This window comes from Rhamphochromis longiceps, linkage group LG15 (assembly GCF_057381845.1).
Source record: "Rhamphochromis longiceps isolate RC_006_pf linkage group LG15, R_longiceps_female_GT1.1, whole genome shotgun sequence".
In the NCBI taxonomy this organism is placed as follows: Eukaryota; Metazoa; Chordata; class Actinopteri; order Cichliformes; family Cichlidae; genus Rhamphochromis; species Rhamphochromis longiceps.
This window is the reverse complement of record NC_140571.1, coordinates 16,473,126-16,487,464: the sequence shown is the minus strand read 5'-3', so window position 1 is coordinate 16,487,464 and position 14,339 is coordinate 16,473,126. Positions and strand designations below refer to the sequence as shown.

At 38.9% G+C, this 14,339-nt stretch overlaps 1 protein-coding gene across 9 annotated transcripts in view; it reads left to right on the top strand.

Moving 5' to 3' along the window:
- Positions 1-14,339, top strand: part of ptprk (protein tyrosine phosphatase receptor type K) — a 106,609-nt gene that overhangs the window by 58,241 nt on the left and 34,029 nt on the right. For all 9 annotated transcript variants that reach the window (XM_085382849.1, XM_085382855.1, XM_085382853.1 and 6 more), the window contains 3 exons: positions 352-526; positions 7,277-7,389; positions 8,014-8,194. In XM_085382849.1, the coding sequence (XP_085238975.1) occupies positions 352-526; positions 7,277-7,389; positions 8,014-8,194 (469 nt within the window). The remainder of the gene's footprint in view (positions 1-351; positions 527-7,276; positions 7,390-8,013; positions 8,195-14,339) is intronic.

Here is a 14,339-nt window from a genome sequence, read left to right as displayed (position 1 = left end):
AGTGTACTGAATGTGACACCCTTAGGACTTGTATGTCCAATTATAAAGTGTCAACTGCGCAAACACACAAGTACACACTCACGCAGTCACAGTCACACTGACTGACTTCAGGCCATACATCTAGCAGCTAACATGATTAAGAGTTTAATAGCTGCTGATTTCATTATGGTTCTATTGTAGTCATGACCTTCAAACCTGCTGTCAGCGAAGCAGAGGGGGATGAGAGTGTGTACACACACGTGTGTGTGCGCACGTGTCTGTGGTCAGTGCTGGCTGACCTTGAGCAAGGCATTTAACCCTTCATACCCGCTGCAACACCTGATCTGTCTGTCTGTGTGTGTTTGTCTGTAGAGGAGAAATGGAGAAGATATTCCAGTGGCTCTGACCAAAAACATCAACCACAGACGGTTTGCTGCCTCCTTCCACCTCAAAGAAGTCACTAATCAAGATCAAGATCTGTATCGCTGTGTCACCCAGTCAGAGCGCGGCTCTGGGGTGTCCAACTTTGCTGCGCTTATCGTCAGAGGTGAGGATTTTGAAAAACATTTTCAAGGTTATTTAATAGATTTTCTGTCAACTTCTTTGCTGCTTTTTTAAAAATCTGATAGTAGTATATTTATATATATAAGCTTTTTTGAAGAGTTCTTGGATGTACAATGAAAGTTCCCAATGTATTAAATTTTAATACAGTGTGTCAACAAAGTCAGACAGAAGTAAACAAAATCAGGATTCACAGGAGCTTGATCCATTTATCAAATTTGTTAGCTTAAATCACAGCTGCCAATAGCATATTTTATCATTAGCTAAGTAATTAAGTTTAATTCAGTGATGTTAATTTGGACAGTCAACAGTGACTCCAGTGCAGCACGAAGTAAATAACGAGTGATTTTGGACTAAAGCTTCATTTAAGGGCAAAATATTTAGTTCATGATGTTGCCCCTTATGAAAATTAATAGTCCAGCCCTGATATAGAGGATGTCTTATCATATGAAAGAGTGATTTAATAATAGACTAACTCTGTAATTAAAAGGTTAATGCTGAGTTACATCCTACGTGCTTCCATGTACCCTGGCTAGCTGTTTTCTTGACCTCTCTGTGTGTTTGTGTGTTTTTTTTGTTATGATCAACTTTGTGTTTCACTGTGACTGACTGATAAAATGAAAGTCACAATATAGGCTAATGAGGGAGGGTATGTAGATCTATGTGTGCTACGCTTGTGTTTGAATGTGGGTGCAAATGCTCCGTCTGTGTGTGTAGATGCTTATATGAGGATGAGATAGCTCAATTGTTGTCTATGCCAGCATGGGCGTGCTGTGTCTGAGTGTACGCGAATCGAATCTGTGTATTTGTGTGTGTGTGTGTGTGTGTGTGTGTGTGTGTGTGTGTGTGTGTGTGTGTGTGTGTGTGTGTGTGTGTGTGTGTGTGTGCGCGCGCTGCAGCTGTCATGTGCATCTGACATGTGGTTAATAAGGTGTCACCAATGTGTGTTTGAGATGGGATGCTTTATTCATTCACATCCAATAGCTTACATATTCAATTCATCTCTCAGAGAGACACACGGGGGGTGGGGTGGGGGTGGAGGGGGCAGATTGGGGTGGGTAAAGGCGAAAGAGATTCAGAAAGAATGATATGGGAGTGACAGAAGGGGGGTGGAGTGGGTAGGGTGGGGAGGTGGAAGGAAGAGCAAAGAGAAGAGAGGAGTTGGTGGAGAAAAGTTAAATGTAAATAGCTCATTATCCAAAGAATATCCATATCAGAATCAAGAATATGTGTGAATATGTAAACAGCAGAGCAGAGTCATGTTTATTATTCTGCATAGGAGATGTCAGAGCAGAAAGAAATAAGAAATCAAAGCAGGAACGAGCGCCATGAATATTAGATGGCGTACCTCAGATAAAGGTGCTCTTACACTCTCTGGCATAGAGGTTCAACTCTCTGTGTCACTTGACCCTAACCCTGCTATTGTGAGGCTAAAAATCACTAGATATAAACAGATTTTTATTTATTTATTGATGAGGATTATCAGGCAGTAATGGAAGGAGATCTTCAGGACATTGCTGATTTAGTAGGAAAACGTAAGTGGCTAATGTTTATTTATTGTGAACATCTTTTTTTGATTGCGAGAAGGGAAAGAGGAATGAGATGAGAAACTCGCACAGCAGGAGATATGTGTCCGAACATGAAAGGAACCAATCTACATGTATGAAAATAGATTCAGGTTCAAGACGGTGCACTGAGAACGCTGTGTCTTTCATAACCAGCCAGTGTTTTTGGTTTTTTTTAACAATCAGTAGGAACGATACTGTTGGACGTTTGAGGAATTTTGGTGATTATGAATATTGATCTTGAATCTGGTCGTTAGAAAGATGTCACAATAAAATAATAAGGACTGCATGTATGAATGTGGGAGGAGAAGAGCCTCATGTTTATTTATTGGTAATATCAGATGTGAGAAGAGAACCAGAGAGAAATCAAAGAAACAGAGAATATGTTTATTTCACTTTTTGAAAAGTCTGCTTGTTGGATAATTGAGGCTCCTGCAGGACACTGACAACCATGAATATGGACAGTGTTGCTGCATTGCTAATATTTTCGCTCTGAATATTTTGATATTTAATATTTATTTATTGTGAAATTTAAGCTAGCAGGCGAACTGCTGGGAATGGGCTATTACTTGAGGAATCATCTATATAGATTATAGGAAAACGGGAAAAGGGAGAACTCATATGGATGTGCCAAAATATGATATACATAAAAAATAACCCAGGTTTCATCTTCAAAGCCTTAAAGTGGCTCACTGTGGGATGTGAAATTGCCCCACTAAGGTTACTCACAGGAATAGTCTATTGATATTTATAACATGTAGATGACAAAGATGTGCCATTATCATGTGGGGAGGCTGTCAGGATGAAAGAAAAGAATCACATTTCTTTAAACAGAGGTGTGTCTTGGGAGCTTGAGAGGTGTGACAGGGGATTCCAAGATATTTCTTATATGTACATTTCCGCCTCTCTTCCCTTTTGTTGAAATATAAAAGCATATGACGGCTAAGTTACTAGCTAACTACCAAGCCTATTTAGTAAACACAGGCTACATGGGTGTTGCTCAGACACAGATAACTGCTAACTGCTAAATATCATGCAATATAAACAACAGAGCTTCCATTAAAGAACCTAGAGCACAGACTCCTGAGGTGGGCTCTTTGTACACTTGAGCACACAGCTTGGACATCTACTCCAGTGACAGACTATCAAAGCCGACCTGCCCCTTAAAACCGCCCTCATAATACCTTTAACCATTTATACAGTTTTAATTTGTGGGGTTTAACTCAAGAGTTGCAGCTTGGCCAAAATCCAGATGAATAAAATACTGTCACATTATATAGGGATTTGTTTATTATTCGTTTGTAAAACTTTAATAAGCGATCAATAGATACTTGGTTTTTAGAAAGAAGTACACGTCACTCACACAAGCTGTAGCTTCTCTCAAGATTACTTGCTGGTTTTCTCTCAATATAACAGTCAACTCAGCATCCCTGGGTCGCTTGCTTTTCCAAACAAATATACAAGATCTGATCAAATATCCAGAGGCCAGTTTTAAAATTCAGCGTTACATATACATTTCCTTGTGTACCAAAACAGTACTAAGGTTCAATAGCCCAAAGCCCAAAATTTTAAGACCTGATGGATGGATGCTGGCAAGCAGAAGCTCTGCCTTTACAAGTTTTACTGTAGATAAACAGCACGAGAGGTATGAGAGAGTCTGACTGTGTGTTTGGGTGTGTATATGTATGTGCGTGTCACTTTTGGTTTGGTCAGAGGCGAGCTCTAATAAAGCCTTGCCCTCTGGTTCCTTTGGTGACAGAGTGCATCATCACCACACACATACATCACCATGCCAGCTTGCATTACACACAACCCATGGCCTAAAAATCTCCTGCAATATTACTGTCACACACACAAACACAAACATGTATCAGACTTATGTGCACACACAAGTTGCTTGAATTCCTGCAGTTGGTTTAAGCTATAGTGGTCCACCTCTAAAATGTCCCTTTTTCTCTTGTCGCCAGTCGCACACTCTTAAGTTAGACTGACAGGTGGAGCTTCAGGCATTATATAAAACTATAGAAAACCAAAACTACTACCACTGGACTGTTGTTAATGCAGCTGAAATACACACACACTTGCACGCTCATGCACACTTCTGTAGTTCTGTAGGTCACATGACCTCCAGTGAGCTCCCTAGTGATGTCAGCAAAGGTTTGTGAAAGCTAAACTTTATTGACAAGGTTGCTCTTATATAGTTCTATATTGTGTATTGTGTATTGTGTATTTTGTTGTACAGTTATTTTATTTTCAACTTTAATTTATATATTTATCTTTATCTTATTCTTCCCAGTTAAATTTACCCTTCATTCTAATTTGTGTTGTACAGTTATTTCATTTTTAACCTTAATTTATATTTTATTCCTTCCTAGTTAAATTTACCCTTTTTAATTTTTCATATTTATTTCCTATCTTATTCATAGCCTTTTCCTTTTTTGTTCTCTTTAGGTCACGAGCAGTTGTCCAAGCATTTCACTACATATCGTACTGTGTATGACTGTGTACGTGACAAATAAAATTTGAATTTGAATTTGAATTTGCTGACGATGGAAAACAAAGGACATTCCTGGTGGGCTCCGGTCACCAATGAAAACTCTCTCTTATATTCTTTCTTATATTAGTCTGACTGTCTCTGTCACCACATTACAAACCACAAAAGCACAGAACCTACCAAAACATCTTTCATAATAGCTTCTGATTGCTTGCTCTTTTCCATATCGGAAGAAAATGAATGACAATATAAAGAAATTAATCACAGAGGCAGTGTAGGTCAGAATCAGCATATACATTTGAAGCTTTCCCAGTGTTCATTTGTTTCCTTATTTTCATTTACATTCGACCCAAAAACCTGAGAACGATGAGAGGGTTCACACATGTGATTAATAATAAAAAAGATAGTGACAGCAATTCCACCGCAAAATATTGGAATAACACCATTGATGATTTGTTATATTTTTTAGGTCAGTTGCACGAATGACAAGTGATAGAACAAAACAAGGAGAAAATGTAAAGTTTGAGCTTGTTCCAGCTTTTGTTTTTTTTCCTCTGGAGTCTCATAATGACCCAGTTACATTTCTTACTGTTTCATTTTTATGTGTATTATTTATTTGTTAGATATTCAGTAGATTTTAAGCAACATTCAAACACGCATTCAAGCTAACACACAAGCTAAAAAAATAAATAAACCTACTGTTTTGTGCCCTTTAAAAATGCATCATTGTGAATCTGCTTCATTTCTTCATCTGCTTATTTATCATCGGGTTGTTTACTTTGCTTATTTGATGGCATTGCGGGATGACATGCCGTTGACGTTGGTGGTTTTCTGAAGTAACTTCAGCATTCATTATCTGGATTCAGCTTCATTGGCCTGCCTGTGCCTGTGTCTGCGTTTGCACGTGTGCGCATGCTGTCAAACTTCAGTGTTTCATCTGTTGCTAAAGCGCTGCTTCCCCGTGCGCACCTCTCTGACAGCCACATTCAGTACACACAAAAATGACAACGCAGGCACACAAAGAAAAAAAAAAAAACAGGTGACAGTAATGTGAAATATAACTGTTAATGGAGCAACATACACCGTAACACACAGGCACACACATTTAATTTAGATAATACAGTACTTGCTTTGATATGGTGTGATTGAAGCTGGTGGTGTGTCTGAGAAAGATAAAAATCTTTATGATTTACTGCATGCGAGACAGATCACAGTGCATGTGTGTGAGGAGAGTGATTAATTCATGTGTTGATCTGTGTGTGTGTGTGTGTGTGTGTGTGTGTGTGTGTGTGTGTGTGTGTGTGTGTGTGTGTGTGTGTGTGTGTGTGTAGATGTGTCAAGTAGATCAAACTTTGATGCACTGTGTTTAAAGGTTGTATGTGTTTTCAGCCTGTCAGTCACAGATGTGTGACAGTTATCTGGGATCTGGCTGGCCCTGAAACCATCGTGCATCCATCACATTATGTAAAAACACATCATTTATTCACCAAGCACTTTGTGGCCGTGTTACAGGGACATACGTCTAGTAAAACTACATACTGTGCATAATATTTAAAACTTAATTGCCGTTATTTAGTCAATTGTACTTTTTTTCTTATTTTACAGTATGAAATGATACTGTAAGGTAATTAATCGTTACACCTAACAAAGGGGTAGTTGATGAGCTGAATGTTTGGGCAAATAAGCAAACTTAATAATGGTAACCAGATCCCCTTTGAGATGTCTCTAAATTTTTCGGATGCTTATATAATGCATAGATTTCAGTCTGAATAAGGACTTGAATTCCAAAAGCCATCTGACAAGTAGAACAGAGTTTGGCCTCTAGGCTCTAATCGTCTTAGTCCTGCAGAAAACATTTGCACAGAGATATTGGGGAGTGATGGGTAAATATCAGTCCCCTAAGTCAGGGCCTGTTGGTGGCTGATGCTCGGGTGATGGTGATGCATAGCAAACAACCTTGTCAAAACAGAGGGAGAGATAGGAATGTTAGCAACTTATGTGCATTTTTTACTGGGAGGGTTCTTTTGGTAGATCGAATGGAAAGTGAGGGATGTCGCTTTAGTTTTCAGTATTGCATCTTGCCAGTACAAGCTTTGAGATTTAGATTATAGAACAAAAAAGCAGAGGGGGGAACTGCTCATGCTGTTGCTTTAACATAGTAGATTCACAGTCTTGTGGTAGCGAAGATGTTCTGTCATATTTGAATTAGCATTTTTTACACAAATTCTTTCTCATGGACCAAAAATCCATTTGATTTTAACAGAAGAAGTAAGAAAAGCACACATTTCACATCAGAAAAGGGCTTAGTCTGTATTTTTAATTCAGGAAGGTAAAAGGCTTGTCATGTGTAGAGTGTAAACTTTATTATTATGATTTTATTCTTAGTAAAAGGACATGGGATCTAAGCAGCCCTATGAAGCATCTTAAACCATTTAATTAGCCATGATGCTCACGTAGCTCGTGTTGTGAGTGGGTGTCGTGGCTACAAGACCTAGACCCTAGACAGTTGTCATAGCTGGCAGGTATTCTGTTTAAAATGTTTGAGTTCACAAAGATCATGTGACCACTAATGAGGTATTTTATCAGATTGACTTTATTATGTTTGCTGCCACCCTAAAGTGACCTTGTTTTTGCAAAACCAACTTACATGTTCTTGTTCTTTGTTTTCTCTCCCCAGAGCCTCCGCACCCAATTGCACCACCTCAGCTGCTCGGTGTCGGTCCCACTTATCTACTAATTCAGCTCAATGCTAACTCCATATTTGGAGATGGACCTATAATACTAAAGGAGGTGTGTTAGTCTTGAAGTACTGGATGTTTTTAACATTTTAACATTGTAAATTGGGGCATTGTAGTCATGCAAACTTAACAAATTATGTAATTACTTAACAAACCTTTAACAAAGACCATAACAATTACCATTTATAATCTTACAGGAAAACAGGTGGCTTCTAAGTCACATGAATAATTCCGATTTAGCTTATATGAAGAAAGCTGACCTCTAAGCTTTCTTCTGATTGTCTGCCTCTTGCAAATAAAACACTTAAACTATAGGTTTGTTTCTGTGCTCACACCAGTCATGTGACTGAGAGAACATTGTTGTGGATATCCACCTTCACTTACATCATAGAAAATTGTCTAAAAATGGAGACAAGCGTCTGGTTCACAGGGATTATTTTTCTTGATTTCTTCTTTGCCATGCTTAGTATGTACATCCAGCAATTTACCAGCATATGAAAGAAAATAAGGAAAAACATGATTACAAGTTGTCATTTGCATATTTTCACAAGGTTATAAGTCATAAGCAGAAGCATGGTATCTGGTCATGGAGGAAACCTTTGTATTCCAGAGATTATCATATGACACTGACATTAATATTGATGTTCGGATTAATACTTTCTATTCTTTCTAATAGGTTGAGTACCGTATGACATCTGGCAGCTGGACAGAGACTCATGCTGTGAACTCTCCTAACTACAAGTTATGGCATCTTGACCCAGACACAGAGTATGAGATCAGGGTCTTACTGACCAGACCAGGAGAGGGAGGTACCGGGAAACCTGGTCCGCCGCTCATTACTCGGACCAAATGTGCAGGTAGGACAGCTGCAATATGTTAACATAGAAGAGTTAGGATTCAATGTATTGATTTTGTGATTAGAGACTTTGCCTTGTCAATAGAGTCCTTCCTTATGTATGTTCTCCTAAAAGAAGATCAGCCAGGTTTAGCAAGAAGTCACAGATGGCATTACTTAATTGGTCCCTCTTGATCACACAGGCTTTTTTCTGCTTGTCTTATTATTTATCGATCTGTCCATCTACTGTTCTTTTTGTCTTGGTATATATATTTTAGTTGGTAGGGTGATATTTGTACAATGAACAGGCAGGAAGAGGAGAGGTGTAGCGAGGGGTGGAATTGGAGAAGAAAGGAGGGGAGAGCCTGAGTCAGTTCTTGGTTGCTCAGTGATCTGCGCAAAAGAGTGATTATAACACTGGAGGCTCTCTGCACTTTCTATCACTTTTTATACTGTTTTTTTCTATACTTCTGTCACCTCATTCCTGCTTTCTCTCTGCTACTCTTCCTCTTTCATACCTCCCTTTGTGCCTTCTCTATAGCTTTCTTTCTGCTTCGTTCTTTTTCACTGCCTTTCCCCCCTTTCTCCCTGCTTCTCTCTCCCCATCTTTCGCTCTCTGTGGATCAATAGACGGAGGGCAGAAACACTGTCTGACATTTGTAGAAATAAACGACTGAAATATAAACACAGCTAGCCTGAGGGAGAGAGACGGAGCAGGAGCGAGAGAGAGGGTTGATATGAGAGAGAAAGAGACAGAAATAAAAGCAATGAGCTTGAATGAGAAACAGAATAAGGGAGCGATGGAGAGATGATGAAAAACAATAAGGCTGGAAAAGAAAGAGAAGAGAGAATGAGAGTGGGGCGAGAGAGTGCAAGAGGCGAGAGAATGATGAAACTGGAGAATAAAAATGAAAGAGAGATGAAAACTCATAACCACAAGGTCTGACTGATGTGTGCCAACCTGTGTGTGTGTGTGTGTGTGTGTGTGTGTGTGTGTGTGTGTGTGTGTGTGTGTGTGTGTGTGTGTGTGTGTGTGTGTGTGTGTGTGTGTGTGTGTGTGTGTTTAACAATGAATGGATCTGCACGTATGTGGTGTCTGTTTATTGACAGAGAGGAAGTCATAGACTTGTTCAGGCGACTCGTGTATTGAACAGTTTCCTGTTTGACAGGAAGAGGAAATTAATCTTCTTCTCCTCATTCATGCTGGAACACATTGCTGGTAAAGACGTAAACTCATTGTAATCTACGTAATATGATGATAACAGGCCAAATCTAGAAAATGCGATTATGAATTTAGAGACTAAAGAAAAAAATGAATCCTGTACATCTGATTTATTTTCTGTTTTCCTGACTGTAAAAAACTGTAGTGTATTATGATGTTTGATATTAAGGCATTAATATTTTATGATTTTTAGAAGGACTTCCTGGCATGTAGTTATTCATCAAATGCATTTCAGACAGTAGCAGTGCAGCAAATGTCCTTATGAACAAACATTCCTCAGATCAATTAGATTAGTTGGATGAAACGAGAGATCTAATACTGAAGACCTTTTCATTGACCAGGGAACTAAAAGATGAGCCACTTTTGTTTGCTGATAGGTAGATTACCTTTGGACAGATGCATGCAGGCTGTTCTCACATGTTTTCAGCCTTTAAGCTTAGCTAGCATGCTTCTGACTGGTATTTAATCTTTGCTGTGGATGTTACATTTTCTGTACACCAAATAATCCCAACAGAAAGCATTGTAAACAACTACGTTTTTAACAGATTTGTAAAGAAGTCCACAGAATCAGCTAAATGAAGTTGAGTGAGAGAATGATCCAAAGCCTAGCTGCCACAAACTGAAAGGCTCTGTGTCTTCCCAGTTCTCAGTTTCGTATGTGGAACAACTAGCTACCAAAGACTGTGAGCAGAAGTGTGTTTAATAAGACTCTGAGATAAAAAAAATCAAAAAAAAATCTGCAGCTTGTCCATTTATGTTCCATATACAAGAATTTTAAAATGAATTCTAAAATCTACTGGGAACCAATGTGGAAAGTATAAAATAAGCAATTTGATCTCACCTAGTAGAACGAGTTAGTAGTCTGGCAATGGCTTTTTGTATAGCTTGGAGGTGTGTAAGAGATTATTTATCCAGTATATAGAGCATTACAGCAATCTAGGTGCGCTGAGACAAATGCATGAACAATTTTCTCCAGTTCAGCTGAGAAACTAAAGCTGGCAATTTAGAAATGCTCCTTTAATGAGAGAAACAGGGATATGAAAAATACTTTTTATGAGAGCCATAGAGTGGAATCTGATATTAAGAAAGACATTAGGCGAGTACTTTCAGTGTCAAGGCCAGCGAAGAGGTCAAATTCCTGTGTTACAATTATAAAGAAAAGTAATGTGGTTCTGCACAAAAACAAAATATTACTTTTGTCACTGTATAAATTGAGGTTTCACAAAAGTCATCTCGCTAATATACAGTCAAATAAATTCATTCCATAGTCTTTTATGACTAGTTTATGCTTTCTGTTACAAGTTGCAGGTCTTATTTAATGCAAAATAGTGTAATTTTGTAAATTAAAGTCTACTTTTGAGTAAAAAAGACAATATGATTTAGAGTGTGGCAAGTCAAACAGTACCAGCACACACTGTCCTTACGTAGATCACTCAAAAAAACAAAATAAAATGGTGACATTCAAAATATCTGTTATAATTTTCTGACTCGCTTTCTGATCCAACCTGTCCTGGCAGATGGCTGCCCCAACTGATCCTGGTTCTGCCAGGTTTTCTTTCCCACTGCAGTCTAGCTTCAATCACACCATATCATCTGATTTTTTGGGTTCTCTCTATTATTGTAGGGGGTCTACCTTACCGTATGAAGTGCCACGAGGTGACTGCTGTTGTGCTTTGGCACGATATAAATAAAATCGAATTGAATTGAAAATTAATGGTCGTCCACAAATCAGTATGTGAGGTCACAGTCGCACCTTTTATATACAGTGTATGATTTGGCACCGTTACTTATATTTTGAATAATATGCTGATGTTTTTAGTTAAATCTCCCCACCTTCTCCCTTTGTGTTTCCAGCGTAACTGAGATTATCCACACACACATGCAAATGTGCACACACCCTTGGAGTTGGATTGTGTGTGTTTGTGTTTGTTGTTAGAGTGAGGCACACACACAGGCACGGGGTAGGAATGTTATTTAAATGGTAATGACTCCTTTGCTTTTTCTGTTTGGTTAGGTTTGTCTGATCCCACCACCTGTAGTTTACTGAATATTTAGTTTAATACAATATGATGAAGACATGCACACACACACACACACAAGCATCAGGCATCAGCCCAAGCGTGCCACCACACGAAACACTGTTTAATTAAAAAACCAATATAGTTAATAAAAAACTGAGCAGACATCACACACACTGCTGAGCAATTGATATGATAACAGGAAGGATTTCATCTCCTCCTTTCCTCTCTTCTTTTGTCCTCACGTCTCTTTTCATCTCTTCCGTTTACATTTTTTTCTCCTCTGTCCCCGCTTCTTTCTCACGCTCTCTCTGTCTCTCTTCTCCAACTCTTCTCGATTTTTCTTCTGTGGTGATGTATTGCTCTTGTCTGAAGGGTGAAATATAATCAACTTGAACTGAAGGGTTAGTGAGTGTGCGTCGTGCGTGTGTGTGTGTGACAGAAGAAGGTGATGAAGTAGCTTTTAATCCAAATCCTGAATTTTCTGCTGAAAACCTCTTGGTCATGGGAGGTTAGACACACACACACACACACACACACACACACACACACACACACACACACACACACACACACAGACAAATCGTAGTTGCTGAGGCTTGAGCACACACGCAGTTCAAGAGAGTCACAGTATTTCTCATATGTTGCACAAGCTCAGCATCGCTTGGATTTATGGAAGAATAGAATCACAAAACACATTTCCAGACACACAAACACAGATGCTGCAGGGAATCACACACACTATGTCATATGTACTTCTTTTTATATGTGAATATGCACACACACAGACACACACACCAGCAGTACAACACTTTTAAGTGTCAGTCTCTTGAAAGAGCAGCCAACAGATTTAGCGACAGAGCGTGTTTTGCTGTGCATGTCAGTTTTACAGTAATGTTCTGTCTGTGTGGGTCCACATTCGTCTGGCAAATGGGTTTTTTTTTTTAATCTAACGGAGGGTCTCTTATTTGCAGGGGTCAGTTTTTCATGGATAGATTTCAGCAAAGTGCTTTGCAACCGCCATGAGATTCTGTAGTTCCTAAACCAAAAATGTCACATGCTCAGAAGACATTTTTTAAATTTAATTTAATGAAATTCATAAAAAAAATGCAACATGTTCTGTGCGCTGTGGCAAAACAGTGAAAATATGAGCTAAAACACTGCATGAAAGGCGATTTTATTCCATTTTTGACATTTTGTTGCAATAATGTGACACTTTAAAATACACTGCTTTTTAAAGTGTACTGTCATCATCTCTATTTTGTATGAGTTAATATGATTGGACTCTTGATAAGCAGGTCTGGTGAATTAAATTAAACTTTTAGCGTGTGCTCATGCTCGTGCAGTGCATCTGCAATTAACCAGAATCACTGCTCCTTTATGATCACCTAAACTGTGCAAGTTTAAGGGCACTCCTCCTGGAGTGTTGGCCAGATTGTAGTGCAGCCAAACAAGGTGAATGTCAAGGTCACATTTGTGACCCATATGGATTGTGAGACGGAGGAGATACTACATCACTGAGGTTCTGGTTGCTGTTTCTGTGAAACCATTTCTGTGAAAAGTATAAAACCAACTAATTACCTATTAATGAATCCTGCAAGTTGGATGGCCTCATTTCCACGAGCATGTGCTTTGTAGTTTGATCTGAGTCAATTCCACACCACACTAATGTTCGAACTGTTTAAAAGCCAAAAGGTGAACGTACTAAGAGGTGTTATTGGTATTAGTAATGTTGAGTTTTATGGGTAATAAGAAGAATAAAGAACAGAGCCAACTTTACCCTTTAAAAGACATTTGTGGACTCCTCCCTCTTTGCTTCGCGTTTATGTTTGAATTGCTTTTGAATTTAACTCATGCATGTCTTTTTAATCATCAGACACGAGCTGGATTTCCATTTATTTTTCTCAGCCTCATAATTTGAAACAACTCGCACGGCACTGTATGGATAGTGTTTTTTGGACTTAATTGCTGCTTTCATAATTAGCCTCTCAAAATCCATGTAGCTTCCAAGTGCAAATTGAAAACATGTTGGAGGGCAAATTTGAACCTTTTAAGTACTTAAATGTGGCCTAGAAAGAGAAGCACACATGCAGAGAGAAATTAGAGTTAGAGACAGAATAAATGGATGGAGTTTCATTTGTCTTACTTATGACAGTGGAAGGATTACCAGGAACTAATTGGACAGATTAACTTGGCTTTAGCTGCATCTCCTGTCAACCTTTTCTTTTCCAGCCCCTCCTCTCCTCTTTTCTTCTGCTTTTTCTTCAGCTTCATCTCCTCTCACAATGGTTTTATGGCTGTGTTTGTTGGCTCTTCATAATACCTCATGTTGAGGGACATGGTTTGGTTGCCTTTAGCATAGTTCTGTTTCATTTAGTTTCATTTCCTTTGCTTTTGTTTTCCATTTTTTAATTCCAACCTCTGGATTCTGCTGATATGAAGCTTTCTGTCGTTGGTGTTATTGTTAGTGTTTATTGGTATTGTTGTTGTTTTCAAAGCTGCATCTGTAGAGAACAAAGCCTTTTAGTTCCAACATGAATCCAGCCGTTTGTCTGTCTACCAAAAGGAGGGGGAAAGGGACAAGGCAGCCTCTGTGGTTTGCCATTGGACCTGGTCCCGCTTGACTCTGGCTGTATTCCAGACGAGTTATCGTCGTTCCCCGTTCCACCTCTGTTTCTCTCTTTCTGTCTCTTGTCTCCGTTTCCCTTTTCTCTCTCTGCTACCTTTATCTGTTCCTCGCTTTCTTCAAACCCAGTTTCATTTTTGTCCATATATTGCTCTGTTCTGCCACTATTCTTTCTTTCTTTTTTCATTCTTTCTCTCTTTCTTTCCCTACCTGCTTCCACTATAAATAGAGATAAGCAGCAATACAATATAAGTCAATAGGGTAATGGGTTTTCAAAAAAGTCATGGTGCGTGTGGGTGTT